The following is a 24941-nucleotide window of genomic DNA, read 5'->3' on the forward strand; positions in this document are numbered from 1 at the left end:
CCCATCCAAAAAGTGCACAACGTCCCTCAAGAACTTTCCACTTCAAAAATTAATTTCATCGAAGCGATGACGGTCGCTAATTTAATACTTTTTTCCATCGAAAAAGTGCACAACGTCCCCAAAGAAGTTTCACTTCAAATATTTATTTCGTCGAAGCGATGGATGACAGTCCCTAATTCAATACTTTTCCCCCATCCAAAATGTGCAAAAGGTCCCTAAAGAAGTTTCGCTTCAAATGTTTATTTCGTCGAAGCAATGACGGTCCCTAATTTAGTAATTTATCCCCATCCAAAAAGTGCACAACGCCCCTAAAGAAGTTTCCACTTTAAAAATTGATTTCATTGAAACGATGACGATCGCTAATTTAATACTTTTTTCCAGCGAAAAAGTGCACAACGTCCCTAAAGAAGTTTCACTTCAAATATTTATTTCGTCGAAGCGATGACGGTCCCTAATTCAATACTTTTCCCCATCCAAAAAGTGCACAACGTCCCTCAAGAAGTTTTCACTTTACAAATTTATTTCATCGAAGCGATGACGGTAGATAATTTAATACTTTTTTCCATCCAAAAAAAGCACAACGTCCCTAAAGAAGTTTTCACTTCAAATGTTTATTTCGTCGAAGCGATGACGGTCGCTTATTTATTACTTTCTCCCCATCCAAATTTAATATTTTTTCCCCATCCAAAAATTAGTTCGTCGAAGCAATGACGGTCGCGATGACGTTCGCTAATTCAATACTTTTTCCCTCTCCAAAAAGTACACAACGACCCTCAAGAAGTTTTCACTTTACAAATTTATTTCATCGAAGCGATGACGGTAGATAATTTAATACTTTTTTCCATCCAAAAAAAGCACAACGTCCCTAAAGAAGTTTTCACTTCAAATGTTTATTTCGTCGAAGCGATGACGGTCGCTTATTTATTACTTTCTCCCCATCCAAATTTAATATTTTTTCCCCATCCAAAAATTAGTTCGTCGAAGCAATGACGGTCGCGATGACGTTCGCTAATTCAATACTTTTTCCCTATCCAAAAAGTACACAACGACCCTCAAGAAGTTTTCACTTTACAAATTTATTTCATCGAAGCGATGACGGTCGATAATTTAATACTTTTTCCCATCCAAAAAGTGCACAACGTGCCTAAAGGAGTTTTCACTTCAATACATATATGTACGTACAAAATTTATTTCGCCGAAGAGATGACGATCGCGATGACGGTCGCGAAATAAATCGTTTTTCCCTATCGAAAAATAGATTTTACATTTATTTTAAATTTAAATACTTCTATACAATTTATATATACATACAAATAATATACAGGGTGTCCAGAAACTTTACCGACAAACGAAGACAGGAGATTCCTCAGATAATTTTAAGACAATTTAACCCAATTCACCTAGTCCGAAAATGCTTCTTAAGGGAGCTAGAGCTCTCTGAAGATGGCGTCATGAAATTAGTTTTTCTTAAATACCTCCAGAACGCTTAGATTAAGAAAAACGAAAATTGGTATGCATATTTAGGTTTCAGAGACGAATCGATTCCATCTATCGCAAAATTCTAGTACCGGTCATGGGCGTCCGTTTTGGGTAGAGCAACGGGTATTTTAACGCATAACTTTTTTGTTCTTAACTTTTATGCATTTTTGACACCGTATTATTAAATTGTGAGGTATTCTAGTACTAAAAGGTACTCTTGCTTTAAGTCGGTAGGACACACCGTTTTCTAGAAAAATCGATTTGAAATTTTTCATTTTTGGAATTTGAAAAAAAAAATGAAAAGAACTTTTCAACAAAGAACGAAGTATTTTACCAACATAAAGTAAGAGTAACTTTTAGTACTCGAATACCTCATAATTTAATAATCTAGTGTCAAAAATGCTCAAAAATTCAAGATAAAAAAGTTATGCTATAAAATAACTGTTGACCTACCCAAAACGGACGCCTATGACCAGTACTAGAAATTCGCAATTAATGAAATCGATTTATCTCTGGAATATAAATAAATGTACCAGTTTTGGTCTTTCTAAACAGTTTTTTTTTTTAATTTTTTAATTCAAAGAGCGAAAAATTTTCAAATCGATTTTTCTAGAAAACGGTGTGTCCTACAGATTTAAAACAAGAGTACCTTTTAGTACTAGAATACTCCATAATTTAATAATCCAGTGTCAGAAATGCATAAAAGTTAAAGATAAAAAAAGTTATGTGATAAAATAACCGTTGCCCTACCCAAAACGGACGCCTATGATCGGTACTAGAAATTTGTAATGGATGGATTAGATTTATATCTTGAAGATAAATACGCGTACCAACTTTTGTTTTTCTAAATGGAAGCGTTCTGGAGGTATTTAAGAAAAACTAATTACAAGACGCCATCTTCAAAGAGCTCTAGCTCCCTTAGGAAGCATTTTCGGACTAAGTGAATTGGGTTAAATTATCTTAAAATTATCTGAAGAATCTCCTGTCTTCGTTTGTCGGTAGAGTTTCTGGCCACCCTGTATATAGCATAAGTGATGACGGTCGCGAATTCAATGCTTTTTCCCCTATCCAAAAATCGCACAACGTCCCTAAAGAAGTTTTCACTTCAAAAACACTAATTTATTTTCTGTTATAGCGGAGTTATGTTGATGTTTTTATTCTCCCTCGTCATCGGCGTGGTCACCTTAGCAACTTTGGCTCTGGGAATGGCAAGTGACAGAGGCATCTGCTACCCGCTACGCCACCCTGAAAGATCTACCGTCTTAAACGTAGTCGACGATTACATAGTAAAAAGCATAAAACTAAACAAAGTGGACATTGATGTTAAACTCAGCACTGTCCTCAATCTCTGCTATAGGAACGACAGCATCTACAAAGTGTTCAATCTGGCGAAAAAGTTCAACGTGGATGACATCAGAAAACAGTTCGACGTCGAGTCAGTGTTGGACGGTATCAAGCATCAATTGGATAGAATCGTGGATCCTCATTTTACAATTTTGAACAACACCAACTTAAATATATTGAGGAACTTGTCCAGTTTTGATCCGGGGATTAATTTTGACCATTTTCAAGATGAGGTAATTGTTTATTGTAAATTAACTAATTATTTTCTTAATACTAAGGATTTCCACAGTTTTAATCGTATTCCATCACTCAACAAATCTCTCTCGTTCTTCCTATTTGCCAGTCACCTTTCTGTAGATTTCTTCTTTCCATTGCTTCGTCCACTTCGTCTATGTAAGATCTTCGAGGTCTGCCTCTCTTCCCTTCTTCTCTGCCCTTCTGACATACCCGCACCAAGTTAATCTCTTCTGCTCTATGTAGTATATTATATCTGAGTTCATTGTCATTATTTTCTTAATCTCTAGGTTATTAAATTTATTCTCTTTTTACTCTCTTATTTATCTCTTGTTACTCCTCAGCTTCTCCTTAGGAATTCCATCTCTATTGCTCTTATTTTTTTTTTGATTTCCTATTTATTATCAAATTTTCATACTCATCTTGACATTACTTTTTTTATATCTTTTTCAGTTGTTCCTTTATTTGATATTATGAAACCTAAATACTTGTCACGGTGAGCTTGAAACACGTTATTATCTAATGTAATATAGCTTCAACTTTTTTTGTTGGAATATCTTCTACAACTCAAAAGTAGACAATACAAGACAAAATTTAAATCCGCTAAACGCCTCTTTTTGCAAAAAACGATTTTTTCTAAAAAATATATAAATTTCTGAAATGTTTGAAGAATTTCTTGAACCCTCCCGCATATCCTCCACCCGTTGCATTTTTTTTAAATTTGCAAACTAGTGGATCAAAGAAAAAAAAATTGATATGTATTTATTTATACAGGGTGGGCCAAATAATCTACCTCGATATTTGGCAGTAGTTATTAGATTTTAAGGAAATGCCAAAACAGGTCGATTTTTATTTTTAAATTACAATTTTTTGATATATTTCATACTCGTGACGTCATCGATCTGAGCGTGATGACGTAATCGATGATTTTTTAAATGCAAATAGGGGCCGTGTGGTAGCTCATTTGAAAGGGTGTTCTATTCAGTAATATAAACAATATCAGTATTTATACAGGGTGGCCAAAAATATATTTTTTGAATTAATTAATTGACGCAAAAAGAAGAATGTACGTAATTTATTTAACTCAAAATACATTTTATTGCTGTCAGAAAATAGAAAAAATGTTTATTGGGAAAATAAACATTGCTTTTCGCTTAAATTAAATGTTAAAAATGTCAAAAGGGGTAGGTTGGAGGCTGTCTGTGATGTAATTTAAGCGAAAAAAATGTTTATTTGTGAAATCAACATTTTTTTCTATTTTCTGACAGCAATACAATGTATTTTGAGTTAAATAAATTAAAAGTACATTCTTTTTTTTGTGTCAATTAATTCAAAAAATAATTTTTGGTCGCCCTGTATAAATAATGATATTAATGTTTATATTACTGAATAGAGAATTGAACACCCTTTTAAATGAGCTACCACACGACCCCTATTGCCAGTTAAAAAAATCATCGATTGCTTCATCACGCTCTGATAAATGAAGTCACTAGTATGAAAAATATGCGAAAAAATTACAATATAAAAATAAAAATCGACCTGTTTCGGCATTTTCTTACTATCGAATAACTACTGCCAAATATCGAGGTGGACTCTTTTCTTTGGCCCATCCTGTATTTATACAATAATATTGCTGCGTTAATTTACTAATAATATAGAAGTTTAAATAAACGTTTCTTTCATTTTGCAAACGATTACAACGATAGTAATTGCAAAATATTTATGTAAAATGATACTTTTCAGAAATTTATATTTTTTTGGAAAAAATCGCTTTTTTCAAAAAGGGACGCTTAGCGGATTTAAATTTTGTCTTGTATTGTCTACTATTGTCTACTCTTGAGTTGTAGAAGATATTCCAACAAAAAAAAGTTGAAGATATAGTAAATTAGATAATAACGTGTTTCAAGCTCACCGTGAACTGACTGTGTTATTCTTGTAGAGTGCTTCTATTGCATTTATTAATATTCGTTGAAATTCGATGTCTTACATTGCTTCCCATAGCTTGGTTCTAGGTATCGAGTCATAGGCCTTCTTAAGAGCAGCCAAATTCCGAAAATTGAATTTTTTAAGTTTTTTGGGTTATGATTGAAAATTATTCTCTGAAATCTTCTCTTTCCAACGATATATAACACATTATAGTATAAAATATCCATGGTTAAAAAACTATTTATTTTCTGAACGTCTGCACTCAACTTACCGTGTACCGTTAGCTTTATAGCCTATTAATAGAGTGTTTTATGTTTTTGCTATTTCCCGAATACTACGTTTTAGCTTTTGATGTCAGATATCTCTGGTTCCTTAGATGATAGAAGGTCCAAATTTTTACAGTAATAATTGTAGATAGATAATATCTAGTCCCGCGTAAATTTTTATTGAAAAATGTACAAAAACAAGTAAAATAAAAAATAAAATCCAAACTTTTTTGGTTTCTTTTTGTAAGAGTATTTTAAAATTTTTTAAAATAAATGTTTCTTTCGCTCTAACTTTACAAAAATACGCGGGACTAAACAATACATGTAGTTTCAAAATAAAACAAAAATTATGTCTCTAAGTGCTTTGGTTGCAGAGCTATATGACATAATATTAACATTGTCGTTAAATGGGACTTTGGGTGCCCTTAAGAGCTACAAAAGCCAGATGAAGGGATCTATTTTTAGCCATTCTTTTTTCTATTAGTTCTTCTACTGTATAAATGCAATCTAAATAAGCTTTTCCCGCTGTGAACCCTGCCTGATTTTCTTAAAATGCTGAAATAATGTTGTTGCATATTTTAGCTGAAAGAGAATTTCACCAATATGAGTCTGAAAAAATTATCTGAAGTTCTCCAAAAGTTAGTAGACCAGATGGAAGGTAATATTCCATTGGCGAGCATACAGAGTGGTTTGAAACTTAGTATTCTTCACGTCACAACATACGACGAGAAAATTCTTGGACCGATGAGGACTAAGGCTAAGGAAGTCATGGTAAGTTGCAAATATATAAAGTTATATATGCATAATGTTAATTATATTTTAATAATATCCATGTAGGTATATGTTAATAGGGCTCTTAATCGATTGTCATTTGTTTCGAGCATCTGTCATATGTTGTATAATCTGTGTATAATATAATGTACACGGATTATACGACATATGACAGAAGCTCGAAACAAATAACTGTGAATGAAAAGCCCTATTATAAAAAAGATCCAGAGGAATATCTCCAGTACAGTGGTCGGACCAAATAAAGGATATGCCTGGTTACTCATTCTCCAAAGCAAAACAACACGCACAGGGGAGACATAATAGGACATAAATAGTCAAACAAATTACATGACGCCACTACATCCTTAACCTTCGGATGGCCAAGCGGGGGAAATTGTGACCCCAGCGTATGTTTTTCTTTAATACATTCAAAAGTATTTTCAGTTTTTAACTCATAATTTTTTTATTTGACTTTAATATCATTCTATGATATCCTCATATTGTGAAATAAAAAAAAATCCCTATATTTTACGAATAAAAAATATATTCTGAAGTTGATGTTTAGTAAAATACCATCTATTATGTGTAATTCCAAGTAGTTTTACGCTAATGACGTCGACTTTGTAAATTAACAAGACACTTACTCAACATACACACTACACATGACACTAATACTCATGTTGTGACTGGCTGAATGACATAAAGCCCATGCCAAAAAAATAAATAAAAAAAAAATTTTTTGTTAATTGTCATTTTTGACCTGGGGTTATTCCCCCCCCCCCCCTTGGTCATCCGTGTAACAAAAAAAGGTTGGTCATCGGAAGGTTAAGAAGGAGAAAAGATAGAGGAGGTCATCCACTCATCTATATAAAGCTTATAAAAACAGTTCATACACATCGTCACAACAAAATAGTTTTGAAAGATGGGAATCTACCCATAATTTATGAAAACTGGGAATTTTTTTGTATTCGGAGAAAAGACTTTAATGAGATATCTTTGTAGTTGGAGAAGAAACTTTAATGAGAAACTGCTTTTCATATCACATCTTTTAGATGTAAAATTGACTATGTCAACATGAAGTTTCGTTAGATAGACAGTTCTTCTTTAAGAGAATTCGTGATGTCATCTTTTTGTAAGGTGTTGGTATAATATATGTAGGATTTGTTAAAGACAATCGTAATAAAAGTCCGTGTGATGTTTAACAGTTTTAATTAATAAAATAGACAACTAAATTATAGATACTATTAAGTTGACGAAATGTAAAAGTTTTTGTGTAATTGCGACCAAAATTTACGTGTTCTTACAAAAAGAAATGTATTTGGAAATAATTGCGTTAATCAATATTATAACCGGTTTGTCATAATATCCGTCTTAAAGCGTCTCTTTAAGTTGCGTCTTTTTCGATTATCCCAAATAACACGTCCGTAGAGGTTCTGATGTTAAAATCGACTAACTATCGAACCTCCACGCTAAATAAAAATTTCTTACAGCTAATCTCCCTCTTCTCATGGTTTACTTCGCTTTCCCCTGAGAACAAACCTATTCAAATTGGTTCAAAAGGCTCTAATAATATGTTTATGTTTTAAGGGCGATCGAAAACAAACATAATCTTCTCACAAGTCGATTGGATACACCCATCTGCCCACACATACTGCTTGATAATTTTTGTTTTGTGTTTTTGTAGGATATAGCTTTGCACCTCGATTCAAGTTTGAAGATGAATTCAACCAGTTTTAAAGAAGCCATAGATAAACTGATAAATGAAATAGAAGATGCTCAGAGGAAGCTGCGAGAGGATGGATCAAAGATGTTGATTGATGTAAGTAAGATATATTTTTCAAAACTTTCTATTTTGTCTACTTTAAATTTTTTTAAATCTACGTACATAATATGTACACATAATTTGTACACAGTGTACATAGTATTTATACATAATGTACATATAATATGTAAGTACATAAAAAATTCAAATTATGCTTCTTTTCATGAGCATTTTTCAGTGCGTCACAAATGATAGAAAAAAAGGTAAGTCCGTGATAATATACATTTTAGTGACATGACATTTTAGTTAAATCTGGCAGTTGTCACATTTTATTTGCAATTTGGCATAAAAACAAATCAATATTGTTTATTGCATTTATAAAATGGTATTTTCTTTGATTTGTATAGTCTTATAAATTGTACAGATTATATTCGTAGATATATTATATAATTCCCAAATATTTTTTTTCGATATAGCGCCATCTATTGACAACTAGAATAAATGTTATAAATGTCACCGACGAAATGTAATCACCGACGTGCGTTTTTTCTGTCACATGCAATTTAATGCGTTAGAAAGAAATCGAAAAACTGTGACGCACTGAAAGATCCTCATAAGAAAAAGCATAATATCTTATATTTCTATTATGGTAATAATAATATGAAAGGTTATGTTTTTGAATGATGATTAATTTTGAAATTTCAAATTATGTTTTTAGGCTGCGATGTCTTTCGGAAATATAGTTAAGGATCAAGTACATAGTTTCATCGAGAGAGTAGTTGATGTGACGAAGAATAAGATTGGACAATGTGGGCCTTTGAACGTGGCTATAAATTCCACTTTGGTGTCAACTTGTGATAAAATTTTGCAACCATGGGTAAGTTTCTGATAGAATATTTTTTCATTTTTATTGGGAATAAGCCACCATTTTTCTTTTAACATATTGCGTGCCACTTCGCTGATAATATATGAGAGACACAGATATTTTGCCAGGGGCCACGTCGCTCATTTTTGATATACACGTATAAGTAACTTTCATGGCAGTGGACATCAATGGCCCTGAGAGTAGTATCCCGATTAAAGCGTGGCACGCAATGTGTTAAATAAGTTTTTTCTGGCGTTTCGATTTTCACTTCGGAATGCTTTCTCAAAATACGCTACGATCCACTGTTGATATCTGCGAAAAATAAATACGATTAATATTACAAAAGTGCAACGTATTAGTTAATACCCAAACACCAAGGAGAAAGAATAATCAGTACTTACTCTAGGTTAAGGATAAGGAACGGGAAGGTGACCAATCAATACTTTGTCGCCGGCTGGACGGTTTTGCCTTCGGAAGCCTTGGGGAGCTCTTACTGGATTAATACTCTAGCTGGAGTGTTGAGTTCAGGAGCTGATCAATTTCCAAAGGGTCCAGTTCAGTTCCTACCAAATCAGTACTCTGGCAGAACTCCACCTTAATTGTGGCGAACGTCGTTTTGGATGGAAATGATGGACACTTTATTAACACCTAGATTATTTTATTGTACATTCTTGCCTTTCTAATTTGTTTTCATATTTCAGAACGGTTTTTGGGTATCATTGTTCGCAAGTTTGTTGCTCTTCATACCGACTATCATCGTCTCAGTGAAGCTGTCGTCACTATATCAGAAGTATAAGCAGTATGGGCAATATGTTGAAACGTAAGTAATTTTTGAGATTTTTTGCTTGGCTTTATAGTGTTTAAAGATTAATCTGGGAAATTTTTTATATGGCAGATTTTATTTAAAATAATTTAAAATGTACAGAATTGATTAGACTTTAATGAAGATTAGAGTGTAGTAAAACTCTGGTATTTTTCTTAAAGATCAAAATCCAACTCATTGACTAACCTTGTGGTCTCTCATACGCTGCCATCTCTCATATTTTCACGACTATTTATTTCTCCGGTTTATAATACATAAATTGTTTATCTATTCGACATTTGCTTATTCTTTGTACATTATCCTACCATTGCAACTCTGTGTGATTCTACAATATCTACATTAGAATGTTTAATATCTACCATTTCTTGTGTTTTAACTTTTAAGGCTATTACTTCAGTCTATCTGTGAAAAATCGATTTTACATAGTAATCTGGGCACATTTGAGTTCACTCCCGTCTTGAGCAGGTAGTTATTTTATTAGTCGAGTTCACTCCCGATTTTACAATAAAGTATTATTAACGGATCTTATTTTTCTGAAATTTAAACATTGTTGCCAAATAGTGTATGGTTTGTTCAACAGTAAATGGTTGAGTTCAATTAGTGCGGTCGTAAATATTATTAAAGTTATCTGACCTGGCCCATTGTTAAGACCCACCCGGAGCGATAAGCCACCGAGGTAGACAGAGTTGGTCTTTTGCAATTAACACTAATTAGATGGTACTCCCATAATAAAGCCTGAAATAAATTTTACCTGAAACCGGGCCTTTTATACTATTATCGGTTAATCCAGGATGTATATAGTGGTAACTAATTGAACTCAACCATTTACTGTTAAACATACCATACTTTTATCTACCCCGTAAGATATTTAGTTATACAGTGCGTCCATAAAGTAACGCAAACATTCATTATTTCATAAACCGGCGACTTTTATTTTTAATTTCCGATTTTTTGGCGTATATTTCATACTAGTGATGTCATCCATCTGGGCGTGATGACGTAATCGATAATTTTTTTTATGAGAATAGGGGTCATATGATAGCTCATTTGAAAGGGTATTCAATTCTCTATTCCATGATATAAATATTAACATAATTATTTATACAAGGTGTTCAAAAAAACATTTTTTAATTGAAATAATTGAGACAAAAAGAAGAATGTATGTATTTTATCTAATTTATACTACAGTTTAATATTGTCAGAAAACAGGAAAAAAAGTGTTTATTTGACAAATAATTATTGTTTTTCGCTTAAATTCAATGTTAAAGCTGTCCCGCACTTGCCTTTTGCCAGTTTGAACATTGAATTTAAGCGAAAATCAATGTGTATTTGTCAAATAAATTTTTTTTCTGTTTTCTGACAGTAGTAAAATGCATTTTGAATTAAATAAATTACATACATTCTTCTTTGTCTGAATTATTTTAATTAAAAAAATGTTTTTTGAACACCCTGTATAAATAATTATGTTAATGTTTACAGTAGTGAATTGAGAATTGAATACCCTTTCAAATGAGCTATCACATGACCCCTATTCTCATTTAAAAAATCATCGATTACGTCATCACGCCCAGACGGATGACGTCACTAGTATGATATATATTCCAAAAAAACGTAATTTAAAAATTAAAATCAATCTGTTTCGGGATTTTTCTTTAAAGTTGCCGGTTTACGAAATAACGAATTTATGCGTTACTTTATGGACGCACTGTATGTGTTTCTGTCCCGTTTTTAACTAATATTTGTGGGACAGTCCCGACTATTGAATTTTTATATACCAACTTTGAACCAGGTGAAACATGCATCCCTTAAGTTCAGTGTCTGCAAAAATTCAAAATTTTAACCAGTTTATTAATGTTCTTCGAGATTTTCAATCAGATACTTATATTAAACTTCAAAATATAGATACCATTTTGAAAGTGTACGATAGAAAAGTGATATTGGAAAAAATCTTTATAGATAATTATGTAATTCGAAAGATCTCCAAATGACCGCCTTACCAATTTTAAATTAATAAAAAAAATTTGTGTTAGATGTATAATTTAAATTGTTAAATAGCAACTGTAGGTATACCTACATGTAATTTTCATAAATCTATTTTATTTTAAATTAAATTTTTTTAATTTTGAAATCATTTATTTAAATTTTTATAAATTTTTTTTTCAGAATTTCTTAAAATAAAAATATTAACGAGTAAACGAGTTTATTTTAGAAAGTAAAACAAAGCTATTTGATGAAAAAATGATATGAAATAGGTTGTAAAAAAATAAAAAAATAAAAAAAAAATAAGAAACGCTTTTCTTTAGTTACGAGTGACTAAAATTAAAAATATAAAAAAATCAACTAAAAAGCAAAAAATAAAAAAAAATTGAAAAAATCTAACACATCCGTCAAAGAAAAGCGTGGCGCGTGTTCATCGAATAAACGGTTTTCCCCCACGCTTTTCTTTAACGAATGTGTTAGATTTTTCAATTTTTTTTTATTTTTGGCTTTTTGGTTGATTTTTTATAATATTTTTAATTTTAGTCACTCGTAACTAAAGAAAAGCGTTCCTTAAAAATTTTTTTTTCGTATTTTTTTATTTTTTACATTTTAGTCTTACACTTTTCAAACATTAAAATATATCGTCATGTTTATTAAAATATGTATATAAAACATATGATGTACAAACATAAAAAGTAGTCGGAATCGGCAAAAAATTTGAAACTTTTTTGTTTATTTATGAAGCATAACGTAAACAATTAACGTAAAAAGTGAAATTATGTATTGTTCATATCATTAGCTACAATCCGTAAAAGTTTTAAGTTTCTACATTGTAAAAAACAAGAGAATTTAAGCGTTTTCCATTAAAATCGTTCTTTTTATTTAAACAATTAATCAACATGAAAAATTTTTTTATTGATTATTCGTGTATTGTTCCCGCGAATGTACCGGGTGTCCCAATAAGAATGGCTCTCGGCCATATCTCAGGAACCGTTTATAGTAGAGCTTTGAAATAAAAAATTTTATAACAAAAGTTGCCTCAGGAAAAGCCTGGAAATTATTTTAATAATTGTGGGACCACCGCTAGAGGGCGTAATTGAATATCAAAAATTAAAAAATCTAAATTTTACAAAATTTTCCTAATGAAGAGGCACTGAAATCCGATCATCGTATTCTTCATAAAATTCTAGGCATATTTGATTTGACAAGTTTAGGTCTACCTTTGCAAATAAGAGGTGGGGGTGAGTGGGACCCTTGTTATGAGAAACTGGCTGTGAGTCCGGTTCTGCTTAATCAAATTTTGCAAACTTGGTCTTGTTGAAGACAGATCTTTTTCGTTAATGTAAAAGTTATGATTTCGAACCAACTTACTGAGTAATATGCCAGCTAGAAGGCGTTATTTAATTTTTTTCAGAAATCTTGTGTTCCTTGGAAAATATTAAATACAACCATGCATTTTTAATACCATATTACAAAATTAGACAAAATTAGCAACAGAATAGCGAAAACCGCATGTTAATACCTTTTTTCTATCTCGAGATATCTTACAAAACGTGTAAATTTAAATACATAACTGTTACTGTCACCGGTAAACGAAATTCAATAAAAGTAGTGTGGTATGGAAACAACAAAGAAACATTTTCCAGCTGTCAACGTATATTAGGTCTTTTCAACGCTTCTCATTTGTTTCGAGCCTCGTTCATATCTCGTATATTAATATTATACACGGATTATATGGCATATGACAGAGGTTCGAAACAAATGAGAAGCGTTGAAAAGCCCTATTACAAAGAAATAAAAACAACTATTTAGTGATGACATAAACGTTCAAATTTTTGCCCATCATTTTCGTTGCAAACATTTACTCTTTCAGGAGTAGATTGAACAGCAGTCTCAATTTCTGCTCTCGATGTGCTTTGAATGGCGTTTAGTATTCTCTGGATAATGTATTCTAGAGTATTGTATGATGGGCAACAATTTGAATATTTAGGTCGTCACTAAGTAGTTCTTTGTGTTCTGTGTTATATTTAATTTTAATAGTATTGTTTCTCTTTATATTGTTGTTTTAATTAATTATATTTTTATACGTTGACATCTGGAAAATGTTATTTTATTTTTTTCCACAGCACACTACTTTTCATTAACTTAGTTTACCGGTGGTAGTAACAGTTATGTATAAAATTTACACGTTTCTCGAGATATCTTGAGATAGAAAAAAGGTATCGACATGCGGTTTTCGCTATTCTATTGCTAATTTAATCTAATTTTATAAAGTATGATTAAAAATGCATCCTTGTATTTAATATTTTCCAAAGAAAACTAGATTTCCGAAAAAAATTAAATAACGCCTCCCAGCTGGCTTATTACTTATTAGGATGGTTCAAAATTATCACACTTACATTGAAGAAAAAGATCTGTCTTCAACAAGACCCAGTTTTCAAAATTTGATTTAGCAGAACCGGACTTACAGCCATTTTTTCATAACAAGGTTCCCACTCACCCCCACCTCTTATTTGCAAAGGTAGAGTTAAACTTGTTCAATCAAATATGCGCAGAATTTGATGAAGAATACAATAATCGGATTTCCAGTGCCCCTTCATTAGGAAAATTTTGTAAAATTTAGATTTTTTTATTTTTGATATTCAATTACGCCCTCTAGAGGTGGACCCACAATTATGAAAATAATTTCCAGGCTTTCCTGAGGCAACTTTTGTTATAAATTTTTTTATTTCAAAGCTCTACTATAAACGGTTCCTGAGATATGGCCGAGAGCCATTCTTATTGGGACACCCGGTATATGTCTGCAAATTTTCATTCATTTGCATTGAAGAAAAGGCAGTCAAAATAACGTCTAAAGATTTGACGCAAACTATTGAAGTAAATAAAAGCGTTTAAAAAAGTAAGCGGGGCAGTTATAGCAATTTCATCTTTACGAGTACCTACTCTAATGTATGTATTCAATGACACTTACTGACCAAATATTAACAAAAACATAACAATGAAACTTTGTTTTCTTGAATTATCACAAAGTTGCATTTTTAAAAATCATCCCAATTAGATGTGTTGATGATTTGTCAACAATGTCCAAATTTTAAGGTCTATAGTACTTACTTATATTAATGACGGCTTAAAATCGTCTGGGAGTGAACTCAACTCGTCCCGTAATCTTATACAGGTTTTAGAAAGTTTTAGAAAGTATGTGTGGCAGTTAATGAAAAATCCTTGAAAATGTACAATTGAGTTTGCTTTGTTTTTTTAAACAATCATAAAAGTTAAAAAAGCATTTTTTTTGTCTCTAAAACGTTTCGTATACATTTTAGAGAAAAATATCCTTTTATTTCAACCTTCAAGGATTTATCATCAACTGTCCCTCATATACCTTCTAGAACCTCCAAAAAGCTGTAAAAGATTTTTCCACCTACCTCTTCCGAAAGTATACTTTTCCGGACCTGATTGTAGGGAGCAAAGTTGTACTTTTCCTCCCTAGGGAGGAAAATATTTTTCCTCCCTAGGGAGGAAAAGTAAAAGTGACGTCATGGTATTTCATTCATGGAATATAACTTATTGACGCCCTGTACAATATCTATTTGCTATTACGTAAGTATCTATACATTTTAACGTTTATTTAAAACAGTCGGTATTTTGCAGAATGGTAAAAACAGTAAATTGATATTCTGATTTAACAATGTTTACATTAATAATTTGACTTATATTTTGACAGTTGACAGTTATATTGTACCTACTTATTAGTTTGAGTTCTAATAAATTTTGTTGGTTAGTTACATAAATAAATTAAGTAAAAATGAAAAAATTACTTGTTATTTGAGGAAGGTGGAAAAACCATATGTATAACATGGGAGTAAAGTGCCTTTTCCTCCCTAGAATGAAGTAGCACTTTCCTCCCTTGTTATACAAATAGCTATTACATGAAATCGATAATTTTTTCACAGATAGACATGTGATAGGTGTACTACTTTGGTATACTCTTAGTGTCATATATCTTCCTGCAATTATTTATAATATTTACTAATATTACTAATATTTTAAACTGAAAAGGACGTCAGATTTTTTTTTGCTGAGTCTAAGGGATAATAAAAAAAATTAAAAGTGTTCGATTATGTATGGACTAAGGCTTATTAGGTTTTTTTTACCTGAGATGGCGATCTGTAAGTCGTCTAATCTACAAACTAGTCTACAGTGGAGGAGAAAAAAAAACAGGACCAAAGATGGTAAAGCCCTACTAATACATCAAATATACCAAAATCATATCAAAAAGTGTCATACGCAACAGCAAAGAGTGGAGAAGTACTCTGGGCTGATTATCCGAGAATAGGCCATTTTTGGGAAAAGTTATTTACCAGCAATTTTATTGCTCGGATCGAATTATAAGATCCTATATATTAATAATATAGATATGCAAAGTCCGCAGATAGTGTGCTACTTTTTTTATAAACAAAATGGCGCCCGAAAATCGTGTTTTTTTCAATTTTTGCTCTATAACTCCAAAGATTTTAACTTTAGACCAAAAACACTCAAATAAAAATTCACCGCAATTAAATTCTGCATAGAGACGTGTTTTTTCCGATTTACTTCGACGAAAACTTTCCCCGGAAAATGCGGGTTTTTCCAACAAAATCTTTAATTTTCAACTAAACTTTTAGATAAATAGTTGTTAATCAATAATTAAATAACTTGGTAACGTAAAACCCCTTTTCCGTGTATATTATAATTCCAGAAAACGATGGAAATTGAATGAACAGTTTAGCAACAATTGAAATGTTAATTAAAAATTTACGGTCGCTATAATAACGACAATAATTATGATGCATAAGAATAACTACGATTTTTTTTATAAAAAGACACTATACCTATCTAATGCACTTTACAGAATTGAAATTGGACTATTTAAGCGGCCTCAGGAATATTTTAAAATTATAAACAATTTTTTGGCTTATAAACAAATAGAATATCTCGGGAAATATTAAACTAAATTAAATTGTGAAAATGGTATTCGAAAGACAGCGGCAGGACGCTTCTTTTAAAAGAAAAAAAGTTTAATTATGACGAGTGGTTCCTGAGATACAACCGGTCAAAGTTGACCGAAATTTACGGCAAAGATATAAACAATAAAATCATAAAAATAAAAATAAAAATGTATACCATTTTTATTCATTCAGTTGCGGTGCGAAACCAAAACTGGCTTAATTTCTACTCGGATCAGAGAGTGCAGCCAGCACTCTTATCGACGATTTCACCTCTTGTTAGAGGTTCATCAGAGACTGCATAGGCTGCTTTTCTCTGGCCCAGGTAAAAAGCTTCGACATATCCATCTCCCACCGCAACTGACGAGATGGTAGTAGGTGCCTAGCGGCATCTGCTAAATAAAAGACTAAGTTTTTCAACCTAATAAAAATATTTGTAAATTAAATATTTTTAAAAGATTTTTAATTGAAAAACTTTATTGGCCCATTTCCTGGTGACAACCTCCAAGGCTTCTACAATATGCAAGCCAAATGGATGCTGCAGTGAAGACTAAAGGGAAGGAATTCTACACTATGCAATTCACAACCCCCGTCTGCAGCGTGGTAAAGTTCCAACGGAAAATGGACCTAGTTACTCTATAGGAGTAATACTAATTTTTTTTTTCTAATAAAATCATAATTTTCAAACCATCACCTTTTTATTTTGGTCCTCTTTCTCCAAACCAATTTTCATATCTTTAAAATCCTCATAACATATATTATTATAATAAAAACTATCGATAATACGTGTGAAAATTGCCAAAAATAGCAAAACTCCAATCAAAAATTAGGTTGTAGAAAATGTAACCCTCAAAGTTCAAAATCGGTATACGTTAAAAAAATGCATATTCTCGGCTTCTCATGGAGCAATTTGCTTCATTCTTTTTTTGTTCCCAAGTAATTCGAGTAGAGCCATCGAACTAACGCATTATTAAATGTTTACTGCAAATTTCCTTTTGTTTTGTTATAATAAATTAATTTATTTATTATAACACAATATTTTAATTTGTTTAAATAAAAATTGTTTAAATAATTATACAGCTTTCAAATGAGAATATTTATGTTTTTAACTTTAAAAGGTACACTTGTAGTAAGTTTATCTAAAAAAAGCCTACAACTGAAAAAATATGTAATTTTATGTTCTTATAAATAAATTAATCTATTATAACAAAACAAAAGCAAGTTTGACATTTAATAATGCGTTAGTTCGATGGTTCTACTCGAGTTATTAGGGAACAAAAAAAAGAATGAAGGAAATTGCTCCATGGGAAGCTGAGAAAATGCATTTTGTTAACGTATACCGATTTTTAACTTTGAGGGTTACATTTTCTCCAACCTAATTTTTGATTGGAATTTTGCTATTTTTGGCGATTTTCACACGTATTATCGATAGTTTTTATTATAATAATATATGTTATGAGGATTTTAAAGATATGAAAATTGGTGTGGAGAAATAGGACAAAAATAAAAAGGTGATTTTTTGAAAATTATGATCCTATTGTTTATATCTTTGCCGTAAATTCCGGTCAACTTTGACCGGTTGTATCTCAGGAACCACTCGTCATAATTAAACTTTTTTTTTTTTAAAGAAGCGTCCTGCCGCTGTCTTTCGAATACCGATTTCACAATTTAATTTAGTTTAATATTTCCCGAGACATTCTATTTGTTTATAAACCAAAAAATTGTTTATAATTTTAAAATATTCCTGAGGCCGCTTAAATAGTCCAATTTCAATTCTGTAAAGTACATTAGATAGGTATAGTGTCTTTTTATGAAAAAATCATAGTTATTCTTATGCATCATAATTATTGTCGTTATTATAGCGACCGTAAATTTTTAATTAACATTTTAATTGTTGCTAAACTTTTCATTCAATTTCCATAGACTTCTGGAATTAACGAGCGATCCAAAATTATTGGGATCAAAGTCCCAAAAAATTACGTATGTCCTCTTTGAATCTGAATTTATATCATGGGTTTATCAATTAATTTGGATTAACGTTATAAAACATAAAAAATCAGTCAAAACCTTTAACACAGAACTTTAATCAAAAATAAAAAGAATTAACAAAATTATAAATAACAATAATAAATAAAATCAAACAACCAACATCTCTACATAACCTAACTTTTCTTGAAGTTGACGTATACTGCAAAATTGACGTAAACTGTCTCTGTCGTTCAGAGCCACCTATGGTGACAATAATTTTGGATCACACGTTATAATATATGCAGAAAGGGCTTTTACGTTACCAAGTTATTTAATTATTGATTAACAACTACTTATCTAAAAGTTTAGTTGAAAATTAAAGATTTTGTTGGAAAAACCCGCTTTTTCCGGGGAAAGTTTTCGTCGAAGTAAATCGGAAAAAACACGTCTCTATGCAGAATTTAATTGCGGTGAATTTTTATTTGTGTGTTTTTGGTCTAAAGTTAAAATCTTTGGAGTTATAGAGCAAAAATTGAAAAAAACACGATTTTCGGGCGCCATTTTGTTAATAAAAAAAGTAGCACACTATCTGCGGACTTTGCATATCTATATTATTAATACATACAATAATAAGATTCGATTCCAGCAATAAAATTGCTGGTAAATAACTTTTCCTTGTATTTTGCTAATTAGCCCAGAGTAAAGGAAGACTTGAATATCATTGGAGTATACGATTCTGAAAATAACAAGTCACAAGGAATAAGAGCAAGTTAGAGGGAAGATGATAATACTGGGAGATTTTAAAGCTCGAACAGACAACCAAGTAGTATCTGGAATTAAGCAAAAAAATAGCAGGCAAAAGATAAGGTAATTACCGTTAATTACTTTTAATTTCGTTATCAAAATGTATTTATAATCTACATATCGGACTTTTATAAATCTCGGGTCGATGTGACAAAATTTGATATAATGATACATGATACATGAATTAATGATCGAGTGGATTAGGAATTATTATTTATTAACACGAAATGGATAAATAAGGAGAGGAAATCTCGCTCAATTCGCGAGAGGGTAAGACTTGTAAGGCTCTACGCTCAGCTCGCGTAGTCTAGGACGGGGTTGTGACTCGTCGCATTCGCTCAACTCACCAAGATGACGGGGTTCGAAAGGTTTCGGAATATGGTTGGGATACGCTTAACTCACCTATTATACCTGCTTGTTTATTCGCCGTTCAGCACACAGAGAATAAACCAATGGATTTCCATTCCGTCTTTTATACTGTCAGAGATGGTATAAGAACACGTTTTGCTTAATACATAGGCGTACTCTAGATGATAAAATTATATTATCGTCACACATTGAGTGGTGAGACCTTACTCTTAACCATCATCGGGTTTTATAACGTTTTTTTTTATTTTAAATTTTGATGATTTTCTTTTTCGCTTCTACAATGTGAGTTTTGGCCGCGTTTACTATTTTCCTCCACACATACTGGTCTTGGGCAATAATCTCCCATTTTTATACCTCCATCTTACTCGTTACTGCATTCTTCCATCTTTTTCTTGGGCAACCAACTGACCTGCCATCGAGCCTTTCCTGTAAGTTTTAGTAGTCTTTCGTCATTCGCTCTCACATGTCCTGCCCATATGGTGTGCCTACGATGTATGGTAGTATGTTTTGGTCTGCATAGAGTATTTGGAGTTCCAGATTGTGCCTTCGTCTCCTCTCTCCTATTAGTATGATAAGATTGATCCAATAGATGGCATAACCCAGACATCCAAAGTGAATGTTCCCCTCCAACACCAAATTGTTCTATATGGTCCACATAATATTCAGAAAAAAGTCACACCATTTTGAGCGTCGGGTTTGGGGGGGGAGGAGGGAGGAGAAATCGGTAAATTCGTAGTTTTTTGGGTTTTTCGTCAATATTTCTTAAACTATGCGGTTTAGCATGAACAACCTTCTATATAAAAATATTCTACATTAAATTTGAAATAAAAAAGTTCCAATGCATAATCCTTCTAAAATGAACGGTTCCAAAGTTACAGAGGTAGTATAATATAATTGGTCCAAAAAAGTCCTAACCCAGGCATCAAAAATAAAAGTTTTCCTCAAACACCAAATTGTTCTATATGGTCACATATTGTTCAGTAAAATTTGAGCGTCCGGTTTGGGGGGGAGATGGGGGAGAAGTTACCGACTTTTAGTAGTTGTTTTACGTTTTTCAATATTTCTAAAACTATGCTTTAGCGTAAACAATATTCTATACAAAAATGTTCTACATAAAATTTAAAACAAAAAAGGTTCTATACATAATTGTTATAAAATCAACGGTTTCAGAGTTACGGAGGGTAAAATGTGGAGGTTTTCGATACTTTTTATATCTTTTGGGCAATTGATGATGATTTTGGGTGGTGAGGTTGACGTTTCTTCAAGGTCTTATCACTAACATACCATCGGCCACTGAAATCGCAAATTTGATTTATAAAACCCAATCCTGTTAAAGAAAATCAGTAGAAAATTGCCCCAAAAAATATAAAAATTATCGAAAATCTCCACATTTCACCCTCCGTAACTCTGGAACAGTTGATTTTGTAACAATTATGTATAGGACTTTTTTTGTTTTAAATTTTATGTAGAACATTTTTGTATAGAAAATTGTTTACGCTAAAGCATAGTTTTAGAAATATTGACGAAAACTTAAAAAAAAACTAATAATTTACCGACTTCTCCCCCATCTCCCCCCCAAACCGGACGCCCAAAATGGTGTAACTTTTACTGAACAATATGTGGACCATATAGAACAATTTGGTGTTGGAGGAAAACTTTTACTTTGGATGTTTAGGTTAGGCCTTTTTTTGGACCAATTATACTATACTACCTCCGTAACTTTGAAACCGTTCATTTTAGAAGGATTATGCATAGGGCCTTTTTTTATTTCAAATTTAATGTAGAACATTTTGGTATAGAAGGTTGTTTATGCTAAATCGTATAGTTTTAGAAATATTTGCGAAAAACTTAAAAAACTACGAATTTACCAATTTCTCCCCCCTCTCCCCCCCAAACCCGACGCTCAAAATGGTGTGACTTTTTTCTGAACATTATGTGGACCATATAGAACAATTTGGTGTTGGAGGATAACTTTCACTTTGGATGTCTGGGTTTGGGTCTAGTTATACCATACTATATTACCTCGTCTCTACAAGACCCAAAGATCGTCCGAAGAATGTTTGTTGTTTCTCGCTGGTTCAGTGTCTCAAAAGTCTCACTTCGATTATTTTGGGGTGAGTAAAGTTTTATGTTTCTTTGCTTTAGATATTATCTTTGAGAGCAATTTTGATTTAAGCAGAGTAATTACTAGAGAGTAATTCGCTCTATTTTCTAGCATGATTCTAGCTGCTACATCTTTTTCATATCTGTTTTCCACTTAGATCATTGCTTCCAAGTATTTGAATTCTTTGTCTTGAATTTTTGGTAACTACCATGTACTTATCGCCCTAACAGAGGGCAATCGAACGAGCTATGTTAGGAGGGACCATATACGAAATGAGGACGTGCTTCAGAGCTCAAGAAGAAGAAGAAGACCATGTACTTGGTCTTATCTTCATTGAACAATGGTATGGCCAATTTCCCTAGTTCCGCTTTCAAAAAGGGTAAAAACTTCTGTTTTGTCGACCAGCAATCCAGCAAAAGCTAACAGTACCTTCGCTCCTTGGGCAGCTAAGCCCTTTGTTAATTCTGGTTGTGCTTTCCTAACAGCGTACTCTAAAGCGGAGTTGAATAACCAGTGGCGGCTGGTCAGGGTCGGCAGTGCCGACCCACACATTTATGGACACATTATAGATTTTTTTAAATATATAAGTTAATCAGAGTTGATGATATTCGTTTCTGTGAAATAAAAAAATATCTGAGATAATACAGACTAAATTTTATTCATTGTTTTTAAAAGAATTCGATCGATCCGATACGTTAAGTGATCCCTGTGCGCTGTGCGTAAGAGACTTTTCAAATTAATGATCCTAGCCAGCCATACACCCGACTGCGATTGTGTGAATTCAAGGCCCGCTTCGGCAAGCCGTACGCAGATTGACCATTTGCTTGTAATAAGACGCTATGGAATATTAGCCGATAGGCAACCAATTATACATTCCCCGTATTTATTTGAATGACAAGTACGGCAGAAAAACAATCTGCCGAGCGCAGCGGTGATCTGCAAACGGCAACAAGACACGTACTTCTAGACCAGGGCGCATCTGTAAAAATATTAGTAACATTAATTTGTGGACGTTGCGTTGAGAGGTGACTCATATTTGTTTGCAGAAATTGTTTGAAAATAACTCATATAATAATAATTGAGTTATCCTCCCACTCAAAAAGGTCCAGGACATTGTTTAAATAATCAAAATGTCAAAAAATTAAGGAGAAATTCGATTTTTTTCTTCGTTTTTTGATTATAACTAAAAGTATTCATTTTCGAGAAAAGTTGCACTGACATGAAAGTTGCGTAATTAAATTTCCTACAATATAGGATTAGCTAAAAATTTGTCACCCTTGTTGCAAAATAGCAATAACTGCGGAAAAATCATAAAAAACAAGTATTCACATTTTACGTTTTTCAACCGTTTATGCCTCACTTAGGACTTCATAATTTTACCCAGAAAAACTATATCATATAATAAAACAATACTGTGAATTTCATTAAGATCGGTTCAATAGATTTTGCAAGATAAATTTTGCAATCCAGCTTTCGCAAAAAATTCATTTTTTCAAAATGTTGCAGAACTGAAAATAAAGCAGACAGCAAGTTGAATTTATTTTTACTTTGGTTTACTGTACCTTTCTTCTATGTGTAAAAAAATTCAACTTGCTATCTGCTTTATTGTCAGCACTCCAACATTTTGAAAAAATTAATTTTTTTTGCAAAAGCTGGATTGCAAAATTTATTTTGCAAAATGTATTGAATCGATCTTAATGAAATTTACAGTATTGTTTTATTATATCATAAAGGTTTTCTGGTTAAAATATGAAGGTCGTACGTATACCATAAATGGTTGAAAAACGTAAAATGCAAATACTTATTTTTTATGTTTTTTTCGCAATAATTGCTGTTTTGCAACAAGGATGACACGTTTTAAAAATTTTAAACAATCCTATATTGTAGGAAATTTAATTACCCAACTTTTTGGGTAGAAGTAAAAAAATCGAAGTGTTTCTTCATTTTTTGACATTTTGATTATTTAAACAATGTTACGGACCTTTTTGAGTGGAAGGATAACTCGATTATTATTTCCAAAGAATTTTCAAAATATCTATTAGACAAGTTTATTAAAAATTATCCATCATGCTTTAATCAAATAAAATAAGAAAATCGGTTTTATATGCTGATCTAAATATTTTCAGAAGGTGGGATAAGTTACAAAATATGTTTAATTTTATATACTGCAATTGATTAGGTATAACAAACTGTTCCAGAATTTAATAAATTATTGTGCTCAAATGTGGACAAATTCTGCCTCAAATGAACAGGATTTCTCTTGTCTCAAAAGAGTCAAAACGTATTGTCAAAACACCATGAAACAAGAGAGAATGTCAAACTTGTCTCAAATGTCAATAGAAAAAAACTTTTAAAACCTCTCCAAAACAATAATAAATTTTACAATGACGTTATAACCCATTTTGCTACTTCGAAACAACATAGACTAGAGTTAATTTATAAACAGGTTTACAAAAAAAAACAGAAACCAAAAATCTTCTATGAAATTGAAGCCTTTTAATTAGATGGCATACCTATCTGAGGAGACAACACCTTGCCGATCCTGTCCCTAAAGCCACGAGCCGCCACTGTGAATAACAAAGGGGAAAATGGATCACCTTGTGTTAGACCCGATAGTTGAAACTCATCTGATGTAGTGCTGCCAACTCTGATAAGTGCACATGAATTCTTCACACACACCTGGGCTAATCCTAGCAGCTTTCTGGGCACCCCCGTTTTCACCATTATCTTGCACTGTGTAAGGTACTCGTTTACTCTGTGTAAGGTAATGGTGGAAATGGGAGTGGGCAAATTTTGGTGATGGCTTTATGGAAATAAGAACATACTTACTCTTGTGCATGCATTTGGTACTATTGGGAGTTCTTCTAATTGTATACTGATATTTTTTCATCCTAATTCCAGGCTTCGGTAATGTGACGGGGCTATTGTTTGCTTTGTGTCAATAAGTCCATGACCTTTTCGAATCTCCGGTACTAGAGGGAATAAAAATCATCGATATTGATTAGACAATGCTCAAAAATTCATGGGATCGTGACATTTTATAACAAATACATTTGTTAATAGTAAACTCTTGTGCCAGTTGATGCTGTGATATGAAAAATAAACTTTGTATATTTAAAATAAATGTATATTAATAGTTCTAGAGTTTAATTATACCTATTTCCAATCAATAATTAACAGCAAAAATATATTCCTCTCTTCTGATAATCGAAGAAACTATTTCTTCTCTTCGGATAATCAACAATTTGATTACCTTTAAGCATT

At 32.1% G+C, this 24941-nt stretch overlaps 1 protein-coding gene across 7 annotated transcripts in view; it reads left to right on the forward strand.

Moving 5' to 3' along the window:
- Nucleotides 1-24941, forward strand: part of LOC114335024 (prominin-like protein) — a 210949-nt gene that overhangs the window by 159006 nt on the left and 27002 nt on the right. For 6 of the 7 annotated variants that reach the window (XM_050654098.1, XM_050654095.1, XM_050654106.1 and 3 more), the window contains 5 exons: nucleotides 2615-3056; nucleotides 5832-6020; nucleotides 7705-7839; nucleotides 8501-8659; nucleotides 9349-9467. In XM_050654098.1, the coding sequence (XP_050510055.1) occupies nucleotides 2615-3056; nucleotides 5832-6020; nucleotides 7705-7839; nucleotides 8501-8659; nucleotides 9349-9467 (1044 nt within the window). Of the gene's footprint in view, nucleotides 1-2614; nucleotides 3057-5831; nucleotides 6021-7704; nucleotides 7840-8500; nucleotides 8660-9348; nucleotides 9468-24578; nucleotides 24815-24941 lie in introns of those variants that run through there. The other variant, XM_050654131.1, reaches the window with a different exon arrangement.

The sequence above is a fragment of the Diabrotica virgifera genome, chromosome 1 (genome assembly GCF_917563875.1).
Source record: "Diabrotica virgifera virgifera chromosome 1, PGI_DIABVI_V3a".
In the NCBI taxonomy this organism is placed as follows: domain Eukaryota; kingdom Metazoa; phylum Arthropoda; class Insecta; order Coleoptera; family Chrysomelidae; genus Diabrotica; species Diabrotica virgifera.